General features: G+C 35.3%; 1 protein-coding gene across 1 annotated transcript; it reads right to left on the reverse strand.

The window, feature by feature from the left end:
- Positions 1-2,131: 2,131 nt before the first annotated feature.
- LOC149927825 (uncharacterized) lies at positions 2,132-4,904 on the reverse strand. The gene is made up of 2 exons (XM_090158875.1): positions 4,833-4,904; positions 2,132-4,460 (listed from the first exon to the last, which is right to left on the reverse strand). The coding sequence occupies exon 2, from the start codon at positions 3,786-3,788 to the stop codon at positions 2,370-2,372; it is 1,419 nt and encodes a 472-aa protein (XP_090015001.1). The 5' UTR covers positions 3,789-4,460; positions 4,833-4,904; the 3' UTR covers positions 2,132-2,369.
- Positions 4,905-12,964: the final 8,060 nt, after the last annotated feature.

Genomic DNA, 12,964 nt, shown 5'->3' on the forward strand with positions numbered 1-12,964 from the left:
CGAACGCTAAAGCGATACTTATTGTATGAAATCATATTATTAATGAAAAAAATATGAAATTTTGATCGTAACTTCAAATAATTGATAAGGCAAGTCCGGTAAAATTTAAGGTGTGCAATATCGCTTAACCCCGTAACATTTGGTAACGACAGAGTTCTACATAGGAACCCTAAAATTTTATTTTGACGGATGCTTTTTTACAAACATTAATGCTGCGTAACGGTCAGTTCTTTATTTACTATAAGTACTAAACATTAGTGTCGTAGGATGACTTTCTACAGAGCAGTTGATTTCGGAACCTATGATTTGCGTAACATCCATTGTTACGTTGCTGTTCTTGGAGGACTTTCGAATTGGTGTGGTTTTAATAATTAATATTTATTTCACCAAGAAAAGTAAACTTTGTTGGTACCCGTTGTCGTTTATCGTACAACCAGAGCCACGAACAGATAGACTTCGAGGGTCGCAAGGCAAAGACTGCAGTTAAGTTAAACTGCTAGTGATCGAGGTGACTGTTGCAAGACGCTTGAGAATGTATGGGTGACTTACAACTTGTAAACGGTTGAGTAAATTTAGCCAACCGTTATTTCTGAACGGCAGGGAATAGTGCTTTTGCCAAGAGCTATTGCTGTATATTTTTCAAATCGGCTATTGCTTTTATTAAATGTATATCGCTGATTATAAACGTAATTTCAGTGACTTCTGTACGAAATGGGCTACGTTGAAGAATCATCGATGGTCTAAAGGCACAGTCACACTGTATTTTAAAACCCAGAATTAGGGCCAACATAATCATTTCAAAAAATGTGTTCCTCACTTACCGTACCTCGTGATAGCATATCCAACAAATAATTTAGCATTTTGAAGCCTTAATTCCAAAGTTCAAACAACTATGTTCCCCTTGAAACGGGGTACTTCACTCAGTTGATTATTATCATGAATAAATTTGAAAAAAATTAAATATGTAGCTTTGGCTTTATAAAGATTATAATTCACGAATAAATTTGGATTATTAGGTTAGAGTGATCTACCACTCAAAAGGAAAGAAAATACGCATATATTGATGCGAATGGAAAGAAGATTTGCATTTGCAACGCTAATATGGTAAAAGTAGGGTTAAAGTTATTCTATTTGCAACAACGGGTAATTTTTGTGACATTCAAAATGAATTTGATATCCAATTTCCAAATAAGTACGTTCAGAAACTAAGTGAGTGCCAGTATTATGTTATAATAATTTGCCATTATTTAATTTTCATTAAGAAAGCGTTTAAGTTTTTAATACGCCTTCGTCTCAAGCAAAATATTACCTGGAGAAAGATTCTTCATCATCGTTACCTGGAAATTACACACGTTCGCTTACGGCGTATGTGTGAATTTCTTAATCAGGTCAACGAGGTTTAGGTGCCCGATGTTGTTATAATTCATATGCTACCAGAGGTTTATGAACTCAAATCTAGAGTTAGGGGGCGCTGTAGTTTAAGTGTATTATTCTCCTTGTACAGAATTAAACATTAAAAAAATATTTTATTGCATAGAGATAAATATCATAAGGATTTTAGTATATTACTGATTTCTTCGCAACATTAAGTATAACAAACGTCTTGTAAAATAAATGAAATGCCCTTACGAAAATGGCTTGATGCAATACCCAAATTGGAATCCCACAGGAATCAAGACACAACCATTTTGAATTCTATTATGTAATTTGTAGCAAAAGGTTTTTCGTCAAATCGAAATCTAACTGAATTTCATACATAGTAGTTGGATCAAATATAACACATTTAGCATTTAATTATCGATCAAAGTCGAATTTAGATCTAAATAATTTTGGAATCAAATTTGCTCCAGCATTTTTGTAAAGGTGGAGTGGAAATATTCGTGTCAATTGGTTTAATTTTTGTGATTTACAACTTCAGGTTCTATTCTGCAACTTACGCTATTGGTGAGCTTTTTTTCACATTTCGTGTTCAATTTCTCGAATTAATTTTAAGTTATCTTAGAGCTACCTAGCCACCAACACGATAATTAGTTGCTAGAGTTTCGTCTGGTTTTAACAAGCGTTTAGTAGACTAAAATCTTGCAGTTAAGTCAAATTCTCGCGTTGGCCGCTGGGTGGCTTTATTGTAACGGCTAATTGACATTGCATTACACGCAGGAAACTTCGAACAATGTAAGTACTTTTTTTGACACTGACCAGTAATCGTATGAAAAATCCAATTCCTAGGTTACTTTGTTTCTGTTTTTGTATGTAGAGACGTTGGTGTTCATTTAAAATGTATTGAGTAATAAGATAATCGTTGAACTTGTTGACTCGAAGTCATGTGCTCTTAGTAATATTGTAATTACAGTTTTTCGCAGTGGTATGGTTTAAGTTTTAGTTATTTTAGTTTTCGGTTTGGTAATAGTAAGGGCAGTTTTACGTTGAATTTTGCTGTCAGATCGCTCGTAGGGGTAAGAGTCAGACAGATCGTGTTCTGGCAGGTAAGTAGGTCCGTACGGATCTTTCGGAGGACCTTTGTCGTATTTCGCTTCGTCGTGGTAGTAGTTCTTCAGGATTTGTGCTTTTTTACGGTCGTTGACAGGGCTAGGCCTTGGCGCAAGCTCGTGCACGTAACCCAGTCCCACTGTCTTTTCGTGAATCGTTGAAGACGATTGAACCGCTCCGCTCGAGTAGCCTTTGGATGGATTAAAATACACTTTACTCAGTTGTGAAGGTGATTGTTTCTGATTGTAATTAGCATTGGATGTGCCCGTGGTTTTCGCGTTGTTATTATTTCCGTAATTTTGATAATTGGGAACTTGGTAATTGGTAGCCTGATAATTAGTGTTTTGAAGATTGGGAACCTGGTAATTGGTGTTTTGAAGATTGGGAACATGGTAATTGGTGTTTTGATCATTGGGCACTTGATAATTGGTAGCCTCGTAATTGTTAGCGGAGTTACCACCTGTTGGGCCGGTAAAACTGTACCCGGATTTAACGTACGCGCTATCCGATGGGCTTTTACCGAGACTGCTACTATCGTAACCGCTAGTGGGTACCGCGTGAATGATGTTAGAATCGCTGTAAGTGCTGCCTTTTCCCGGTGCGTCGTACTGCACTCCGTGTGATTCCCCCTCGGAACCGTAATCCGTGGGTATGTAAGCTGGTATGTATGGTTCTGGCTCTTTGGCTTTCATAGAGTTTGTCGGTTTAACAAAATCGGGCATATAAGAATCAATTATTTTGGTCGGATACGATGGTGTATATTCGAACCCGCCGACGCCGTAGGGAACGTCGATGCTAATGGGGTCGCTGTGGTATACTGGTGGGGGTGATTGTAAGGTTATCGGTACGTATTGTTTCATCGGTGGCGATTGTTCGTATATAATTATAGGTTTCGGTTTGGGCTTATGTTTTGGTTTTAGAGCGAACACTTTCACTTTCTTAGGAAACACAATTTTCTTGTAGGAGAACTTGATGAAGCCTTTTTTGTAATGATTGCAATGCGGCATGTAACACGGTTTTTTGTACAATTTGTTGAGCTTGTCTAGAATTTCGGGAGGTGGGGGTCCAAGTACTTTTTCATACCCTTCTTCTTTCGGTTCGTGTATCGGCTCGTGTACCGGCTCGTGTTCCGGTTCAAATTCTTGAATTTTATCATCATGGTACGACTCCGAAATATGTCCTTCACTCGGTGACAAATCACCGGTTTTCTGGTCCTTCCATTGCTCGAACTTTTTATCTTTGGAATGTCGTCTACCCGAATACCTGTCGTAACCCCGGCGAAAAGGTGGATGACGTCGCATTCCGTTGTACCAGGGATCGCGCACGTAACCTCCGATTGGTAATCCGTAATAGCCATATCTTCTCGGCGGATGCTTTCTCGGTCTCGATGGTGGCGCGTAGAACTTGAAATGCTCAGTGTAGGGTTTATATTGCGAGTAGCCGGGGTAATAGTGTTTCGGTAGACCTTTTTTCTTCTTGACGAAGGTTTTATACGGGTTGGCGTAAGTTACGTACGACTGCGGGACGCTGGGTTCCCCGTAATATCCGTCGTAGGGTCTGCGTCTACCGTATGGTTTTGGCGGTACTTCGTAATCCTCTTCTTCTTCACTTTCCTCGTCTTCTTCGTCTTCGTACTTCGTAGAAATTCTTTCCCCGTAAGTGTTCTTTTCTTTTGAACCTTCCAATTGACTGGCCGCGTTAGCGAGTATCCTTTGAACGTCTTCGTCGAATGTAAGGTCCGTACTTCCTTGTACGCTTCTGGCTTGGGTACTTCTCGTTTCATTTTTCAGTGAAATTCTAGTTATGGGAATGAATGGTGTGTCTGTAGTCGTTGTCGTTGTCTTTGTGGTCGCCTTCGTTGTCGTAGTACTGGTACTGGTGGTAGATGTTGTTCCCGGGAAAACTGGAGCTATTTTAACTTCTTTACCCTGGCAGATGAAACTTGTCCAGATGAAAAGGTGGATAATGATAATCTGTAAAAACAATATGTTTTTATATAAATATGGGATTATATTATATGGGGTGAAACAGCTCGCAAGCGCAGAAATCAAAATGTTAAAGGGGCTCCAAAGTTCGGTGGCAAAATGTGTTAAAAGTCAGTAAAGTGCGAAATTTACGGTTGACTCTGCCCGCCTCGGTTGGGGGGGGGAGGGGGAGAAAAGCATGCTCAATTTTCTTTTTTTTGCCACCGAACTATGGAGCCCCTTTAAACTAGCGAGTGAAATATTTTGTTAATTTAGATAATTTCCCCTACAATAAATAAATAGCTTTACTTCTCAGCTGAAATATCTCAGACCACATGTCAAATTGTCAATGTAACAAAACCGGGCTTTCTCACGACTTACATAGACCCAAAATTGTGTAGCTTGTGATGTCAAATATCAGCGCTTAGGCAAATATTTTCTGGATACAGTTTTCTCTTTATCTCTATGGGTTTATTCTAGAGTGGCCTTTTATTCCGGAAAAATTTCCTTATTTTTCCGAAAAAAAAGAAAAAAGGTTTTCTTTCCATGATTAGCCTAACAATGAAACTGGAGAAGATCACACGGTATGAATTTATTATTTGGAGACGTTTCGAGCCGTGGCCCTTTATCAACCCACTTGTTTAAGCCTATTAATATAAATTTAAAAAACACGAGATTTTAAAGCATGTCGCGTGAGGCGCATGTGGCATCTGTTTTGTTTCACGTTCTTCCTTTTTTGTCACACATGCCCCTCACGCGACATGCTTTTAAATCTCGTGTTTTTAAAATTTATATTAATAGGCTTAAACCAGTGGATTGATAAAGGGCCACGGCTCGAAACGTCTCCAAATAATAAATTTATACCGTGTGATCTTCTCCAGTTTCATTGTTTTTACCTCTCCGAGGGGTTGTCCCCTAGGAGGGGTTATATATAATCACCGTGTCTGTCTGTCTGTGTGTCTGTCCTGCGAACGCGTTCGCATTTTCCGTGCAAAGGTTGATCATTGCGTACGCAGTTGCTCGAAATTTCTGCGTGCACAGTTCAAAACCACCGTGTGAGCGTTAACGGATTGATTTGCGGTTGGGTTTGGTTTGGATGGTCTTTTTTTCGTCAACGACCACCGTCGCGACAGTTTTAACTCAGTTTGATTGGATATTTCGTTATTGTAATGTTTTATGTGTAGGTTGTGAATGTTGAGTTCGTGTTATGACGGTTGTGGGTGTTGAGTTTGTTGTGTTTGGGTTATGATGGTTGTGGATGTTGAGTCTGTACGGGCGTTTTCTCTCCAACTTCTTCTCAATGACTTTGGGACTAAGTGTTATGCAACCCCTCAACGTTCAATGGCAGGGTTTCCACCAATTGTACACGGTACTCGTCTTAGTATCAATTAATTATATTTATCTTATATTTAATGAAATATTTATAAATTATATTTATCTTATATTTAATGAAATATTTATAAATTATATTAATATTAGATTTAATGAAATATTTATCAATTATATTAATATTATATTTAATGAAATATTTATCAATTATATTAATATTATATTTAATGAAATATTTATCAATTATATTCATATTATATTTAATGAAATATTTATAAATTATATTAATCTTATATTTAATAAAATAATTAAGTATTTTAATGTAAAAGTTGATGGTGATCAAGAATTAAACTCGGGTCGCATTGTTACCACGCGGATAGTTCACCGCCGAGCCATTGACTTCCTTAGGGAAAATGTTAAAGTAAAGGAACTATTATGATAAGGCGGGTTTTTTTACTAAACGGATGAATACAATATCTGTGGATATTTTTTATTGAACTTTGTTTTTTTATTTTTTTTAACTTGTTTACGTGTGAAATTTTTAAGGGCAAATCTTTTTTAGCGCAGTCAGCAGAGATAAGAGGGTTAATGGGTAAAACCTGTGGGTGATCCACTTTGTTATTTTTTGTTATTTATTTACGGGTTTGCAGTGGTGTAGCCAGGATTTTGTTCCGGGGGGGGGGGGGGGCGCACACCATTGAAAAAAAAAGTAAAAAAATAAAAATATTTGTACGTACGACCATACGTTTCGGGGGGGGGCATATGCCCCCTGTGCCCCCCCTGGCTACGCCACTGCGGGTTTTCTAATCGTCTTAAATATAGTTGCAATACAGCGAAGGCGTTCATTTAACGTTTATTGAAATTCGAGCTTGCGTTTAGTCAAGTGACTCTCTGTGCTTTGTTGATGGTAAGGTTTTTACTTCTTGTTAATACATTTGGTGTGGATATTTTGATATCTACGATTCCTAATACAGTCATTGGTTTCCTGGGGATATTGGAAATTGGACGACATTGGTCTTTTTCATGCGGTATGTGTCACAACGTCAACTGGAAGTCTACGAGTCGTCCACTACCAGATGTCAAAAATAGCTTTTCTACGGTATCTTCATCAAGGGCAAGTGTTGAAATAAAATGAGCGTTATAGGTGTGGCTATAGTATTTCGTAAGCGAGAAAAATACAAATACCCTCTGTAGAAATATTTCTTTCATTAAAATTTGCTTCGTATTATATTCAACTGATAAACTTGTACTGTAAAAAGGGTTTAATTCAATTGTGCATTGTTATAGTACGTCTAACTCACTGTTGTAACTACTTAATTTATAATATTCTGAATACATTAAAATTGGTCGTTTCGTCTCAATTATTTTAATTATAATTAAAATTTTATACCAGGCAGGATAGAACTGGGATAACATTTATAGCAAATAACTCTGAATTGCGGAGATAAATCTTTAAAGGTCATCTCGAGAAATTAATACCACTAGGACCAATTCTTCTGAGGAGAGGTATATTTTGGCTTGCCAACTTGTTTTAATATACTATACTTTGGTAATTAATAAGTTCTAGTTTATAATAAAAACCATGAAAAATAAATGTATAAAAATTTTCGGTATTTAATTTTCCGGAAATTTAACAAGTCTAGTCCATTCTCAATTGTCAATAGAGAGTGACTTTTGACCAAATCCAAACACCATTTGTTGGAAATAATCGAACGTAAAAGAGAAAAACTCTTCCTGTTAATTTTCAATTCCGGATCAAATGTTGAGCGTTGAAGCGTAACGCAGACTGCCCTTCCGCGCAGCAGCAAAAAAAACCATTTGGACGGACAATCTTTATTCCTTTTGCTTTTATTTTTTATGAATTATAATATTATTGGGCTTGGTTTCCGTTCACAATGATCTTGAAAGTTGAGGTCGCCATTATCTATTCGCTATCTAGACATGTGTCGATTACATGTAACTACCGATAATTGTAAAATGAACGCTGTAATGTTGGAAATAATTATGTAAGAAGAAAGACATTTTTCAAAGATTTACTAAGCTCGAAACTGAATTTCATCGAAAGTCTTTGGTTAATATTGCAAATATATCGAAACTGAAAAGCGTCGACAGCGATATATTTAAATCGGAATAATCTCTATCTGAATAAAATCGACGCTCGAAATGATTTATCTCTAATCTGAATGTCCTCGAAAAGTTTTGGTTGTCATGGTTGATAATGGATCTGTCTCGAAATGTAAATAAATAGAAGCTGAAAGGCGTTGAAAGCAATGTGTTCATATTACCATAATTACAGTTTATTTTTCTGTTGGAGCGAATCAAAAACCCGTACATTTCGAAACCCTCATTTTTTAAATAATTCGTATCTCCGCCACAAAATAATTTAAGAAATGAGAGTCGCTTCGTATGTATTTTTAAAAATGTTAAATGCCACATATAATATAAAATTTTAACTATTTTCAATAGTTTGGAAAAATAATTACGAGCCTAAATTGAATCAAGTTTAATACCTTAAAATCATCTACGACGGCAGTTTCGTCGTCTCAAACCCCTTTAAAAACTGGAGTGTTGACCATAGCTAGAATTTTTTAATACACAGCTTAAGGTTTAATAACTAAGGCAACTGAGCTATGAAATCCATATCGTAGTTGTAGTTTGAAGTAACAAAATGATTCCACCAATAAAATGGTTCAACCAATAATCACACTGACGGGAAATCGATTCAAAAATGACAGAAAACGTTTATAACACGCGAATTTACGGGAACCTGCGACCATGTGAAAAAATTATGTACCTACTTTTTGATAACCGTCGCATCATGTAAAAAATCGGTTTCTATAAAATTAAGCGGACAGGTTTTACAAGCAGTAAATATAAAACAGGGTTGCCACAAGTCAAGGAGCTTATAGTAGAATTCATGGAATTTAAAAATAGGTCTAAAATGTCGGGGAAATTCCGGATATTCAATTGAATTTTTAAACTTTTTTGAATATTTTTTATTAAAACATGATCGTTATACTAGAAAATAAAAATAAAGTTAAAATCGGTCTAATTGTAGCCTTAAAAATGCCATGGAAAATCCCCAAAACATTCTTTGACGGAAAAAGTATTTAGGTCTAATCGAGCTGGCACTTACTTTTAGATAATCCATGGTTTGTGCCCAGATTTTTAAAGAAAATTTAGAAATTCCTTCCGTTGTCTGATGTCCATAAACTTTTATCCATATTCAATTTAGGATAAACACATCAACTCGTACGTTTTGCCTTCAATAACCCTAGTCAAAACACGCGATTCGCGAAAAATAACGTTATGTTGTCAGTGGAAGTTGTCGAACTAGTTGGTTTGGCGCGGACTCTCCGCTGGAAAATGATGACAGTAGTTTCTCCCTTTCCACCAAAAATGAGTAATGGGAACAATATGAAATGTATTATAATGCGTCCGTGTAGAGAGGTCCTAAACACATGAGAGAGACGAGTGGTTGATAATACAAAAGACGCTACGTCCAGCGTGAAGGTCACGGTTATTAATTTCTGGAGAAGTTTATTCAAGAGCCACGAATGGTGGGCGAGGCGGCTTATCACGTCCTAATTACCATAAACGTATTTTCTCAAATATAACATCGGATTATCTAACAGCTACGAATGCAATAATATCGTAATTGAAGAATATTCGGTTTTGAATTTATTTGTCCGATTAAAAGATTTATCCAATATTAAGCGCTAAGCATAGGACTGTAGATGTTTCATTGCGGAAAAGTAATTTTGTGATATTGACAAAACGAAATTATTTTTATAAAAATATAGGCACCACTTTTTTGAACTGCCGGCCAAATATTAGAAAACCCCTTAGTAAATATAAGTTTGTTTTTAAGCATTTCCAAATTCCAAAAACTGGAAAATATTTTTGAATCTTATTCACGGGTATGAAAAAAATTTCTTGTTCTTCAAAAAATGGATCCCGAAAGGTGACTTCCGTTGTAAGGACACTGTCTTTCATTTAACATAATCATATTCATAGTAGATTTGTATTTCCCAAAAATTAATTCGAATATAGCACCTTAGCTGAAAAATTCCCAAAATATTATAATTGATTATTCATTAATATTTACTAATAAATATTTTTTTCAAATTACTCGTGTTACATTATTAAAACCATCCGGATAATTAATTAATTAATCCATCTTAGTTCATTTTGATAAAAATGGTCTTAAAATCATATGTCGTAATCAGTTAAAGCTCTATATTAATATACAAATACAGATGAAATTAAAAAAACTCTGGTACTAGCGTGTCTTTAGCTACTGTTGAAATTTCTGAAGCGTTGAAATTTCAAAATTGAAGAATTCTAGTTACGATGTTTCGGCTTACATTTTGCATGTTCAGTATGTAGATTAAGGGTGCGGTGACGTTTCTTCGATGATTTTGGAGTTTTGCTTTCATATTTTCGAGGTTAATTGACATGTTTACTATCGTTATAGTAAAAGTACGCAATATGTCAAAAAGTGCTCCGCGTAGAGACGTCTTTTGTGGTTATATTATATTAAAAATGATTCTTTTTATGTCAACAATAAATAAGTACATTGTAATTTCTGTCTCGAATGTAGATAATTAAGATAGGCTAAATAAGTAGAGCGCGATTACGAGTTAGTCTCATTAAAAAATGAATGTGTACCTTGCCATGTGTGTCGATTTTAGTCTCTTGTAATAATAACTACAAGGATTTTGATAAATTTACGATGCAAGTGTATTTTGTTTAGATCCACACAAACTTAACGGTGAACGTGGCGAGATATGTTTAGCAGCTGATGCGAAAAGATAGCCAATTGAAGCATATTATTAAATTAAAAAATATATTTAAAAAAACGATCAGATCGGTTTTTTGATGCTAAAAATACTTCACTCGGACTTAGCCAAACGATGGAAAATCTTATTTAAAAAAATATTTTATACGAAGTCAAGTATGGTCTACACCAAAAATAATAGTAAAAGTACACATAAATGCTTTAAGTTTTCCAAATAAGCATGTTACGAAATCACGTTAAAAACGCAGATCAAAGAAAGTTATATCAAGGGGTGTTTTCTTAAAATATCAATATTTTTGGAGAAATTGAGAGTTTGTTAACAAATCAGGGCAGAACACCCGAAAAAAATTACCCGATCCGAGAAATATAAAATAAATTTGGCTCGGCCCGAAAAAAATTTACCCAACACTCAAAAAAAAATAAAATGATTTTTACCGGACCCGAACAATATAAAATCACCCGAATCGAAAAATATAATATAATTTTTACCCGAAACGTAAAATATAAAATAATTTTTACGCAACACCCATTAAAGTAAAATTATTTTTATCCGAACCGAAAAAATAAAATAATTTTTACCCAACACCAAAAAATAAAATGATTTTTAACTGACTCGAAAAAAACGTGACTAGTCATTCGAACCGATTCACTTTAAACAAAATTTAGGTCATATATCTTCGGTGGAACTGGTACAGCGATTAAACTTCACTACACTAATGATTTCATTATGACCTTATTAAGATTATTTTAAATAAGGATAGAATTAATGACGTACTTTGCCATTATTAACGCTTCTTTGATTTAGGTAAAAACATTTTTGCCCTAAATCTACTATGATCACTGAAATGTTCAACGTAGGCAATCCCCAAGACAGACATCAGCTTAGTAGATTTTGCTGTAATTCCGAAAAAGAGGTTTAGGGAAAAGCAATGGCATTTTCTTTGTCGTGGACGTGAAATTTCTGTTTACTTTGTAAAATTAAAATCAATTTATATAAATCATTGATTCTCGAGATAAACTTTGACCTTGAACCATGAGTTTACCAATTCTAAACACCCCTACCAGATGAGAATGTCTAGCAAATTTTGATACTCCAGAATGAGTACTGGTCTCTGGTACATAATTTTCATTACAACCTTCTTGTTTTGTCTAAAATTCCTCGACTTGTTATTGGTCAAATTAGGTAGGCTGAAAGCTATTTAGTCCTAATATTTGACGGGGAACACTTTTCTAATTGAAAGCAACTTTGAATATCTAATAGTTCCCGAGATAGATTTTAAATGACCTTGAAGACGTGGGTCAAGGTTATTAAAATTCTTGCGGTAACTAGGTGTAATGAAAATATACAGCCTTCTAAACAAAAACCATGAAATCAGTATTGCTGGACATGGTTTCTTCAAAACGGAGGCTCCCACGAAACAACTTCTGCAGAAAGAGCTATTTAATTATATTGGAAAGCAGTTAGTTAAAATACTCGTATAAATTGCTGTGGTTCCTTGGATATTAGCTTAGCTGATTAATATTTATTATTATCAACTTAAAACCCATATTTTCATAAAATCTTCCTTAACTATCTTACACCCACCCCCCGATTGAATATGCTGCCAGAACTTGAACAACAGATTTGCAACAGTTGTAAGTGCAGTCGCGGTAGCACTAACTTTGTAATTGACTTTGACGATTATTTTATGGAAACAAGTATTGATTTCCTTGTCCTTCTTTTAACGTATGTAATACTACAGCGGAGTTACAGAACTTTTATTTTATAAGTAGTTTTTACCTTAAATACATACGGTAGAAACTTAAATATTATACTTCAAGTGTTATTAGCCACGCAATCAAGGCGCAAAAACCTCCTAATTAAAAGTAAACTTCCGCTTAACTTTCAGTCTGAGCCGTATTAAATCTCGTTATGGTTGGTAAAGTTGAAAAGACTATTATGGAAAATAAATGGCCAAATTAACGTAATTTAAATTATCGAAAGTACGTTTTGAGATTTGATAAGGCTCTAAGAGATTTTATTTGCTTCTTATTCGCGACCGAAAGGAGTCTAAGTGGTGCTGCAGCTCAGGCTCCTCGCTGATAGCTCATATGATTTAGCGTCTGCTCTTTTAAAATTATGGAAAATATCTAAATTGCGTCGTAATTACCTTGTGTTAGCATTTAGGAAACTCAAAACAGCGTAAAATTATAATAAAAGGCAAGTATCAACCTTTATAGCTTCTAATTCATCCATCATAACCTTCTAATACGCCTATTTGCGTACAAAAAAGCCCTTACGGTAGTGGCTGCTAAAAGTTAACAGCGTCTCTTATAACGCTACTTATCTAGTTATCAGCCACAAGAGGGCGTCGCGATAGATTTCGATCGCGAATATGCATGT

This window comes from Leiobunum rupestre, chromosome 9 (assembly GCF_980474605.1).
Source record: "Leiobunum rupestre chromosome 9, qqLeiRupe1.1.hap1, whole genome shotgun sequence".
Taxonomy (NCBI): domain Eukaryota; kingdom Metazoa; phylum Arthropoda; class Arachnida; order Opiliones; family Sclerosomatidae; genus Leiobunum; species Leiobunum rupestre.

Coding starts and splice junctions, on each gene's coding strand:
- LOC149927825 (XM_090158875.1), bottom strand. CDS start 3,788: ATGCGACGTCATCCACCTTTTCGCCGGGGTTACGACAGGTATTCGGGT.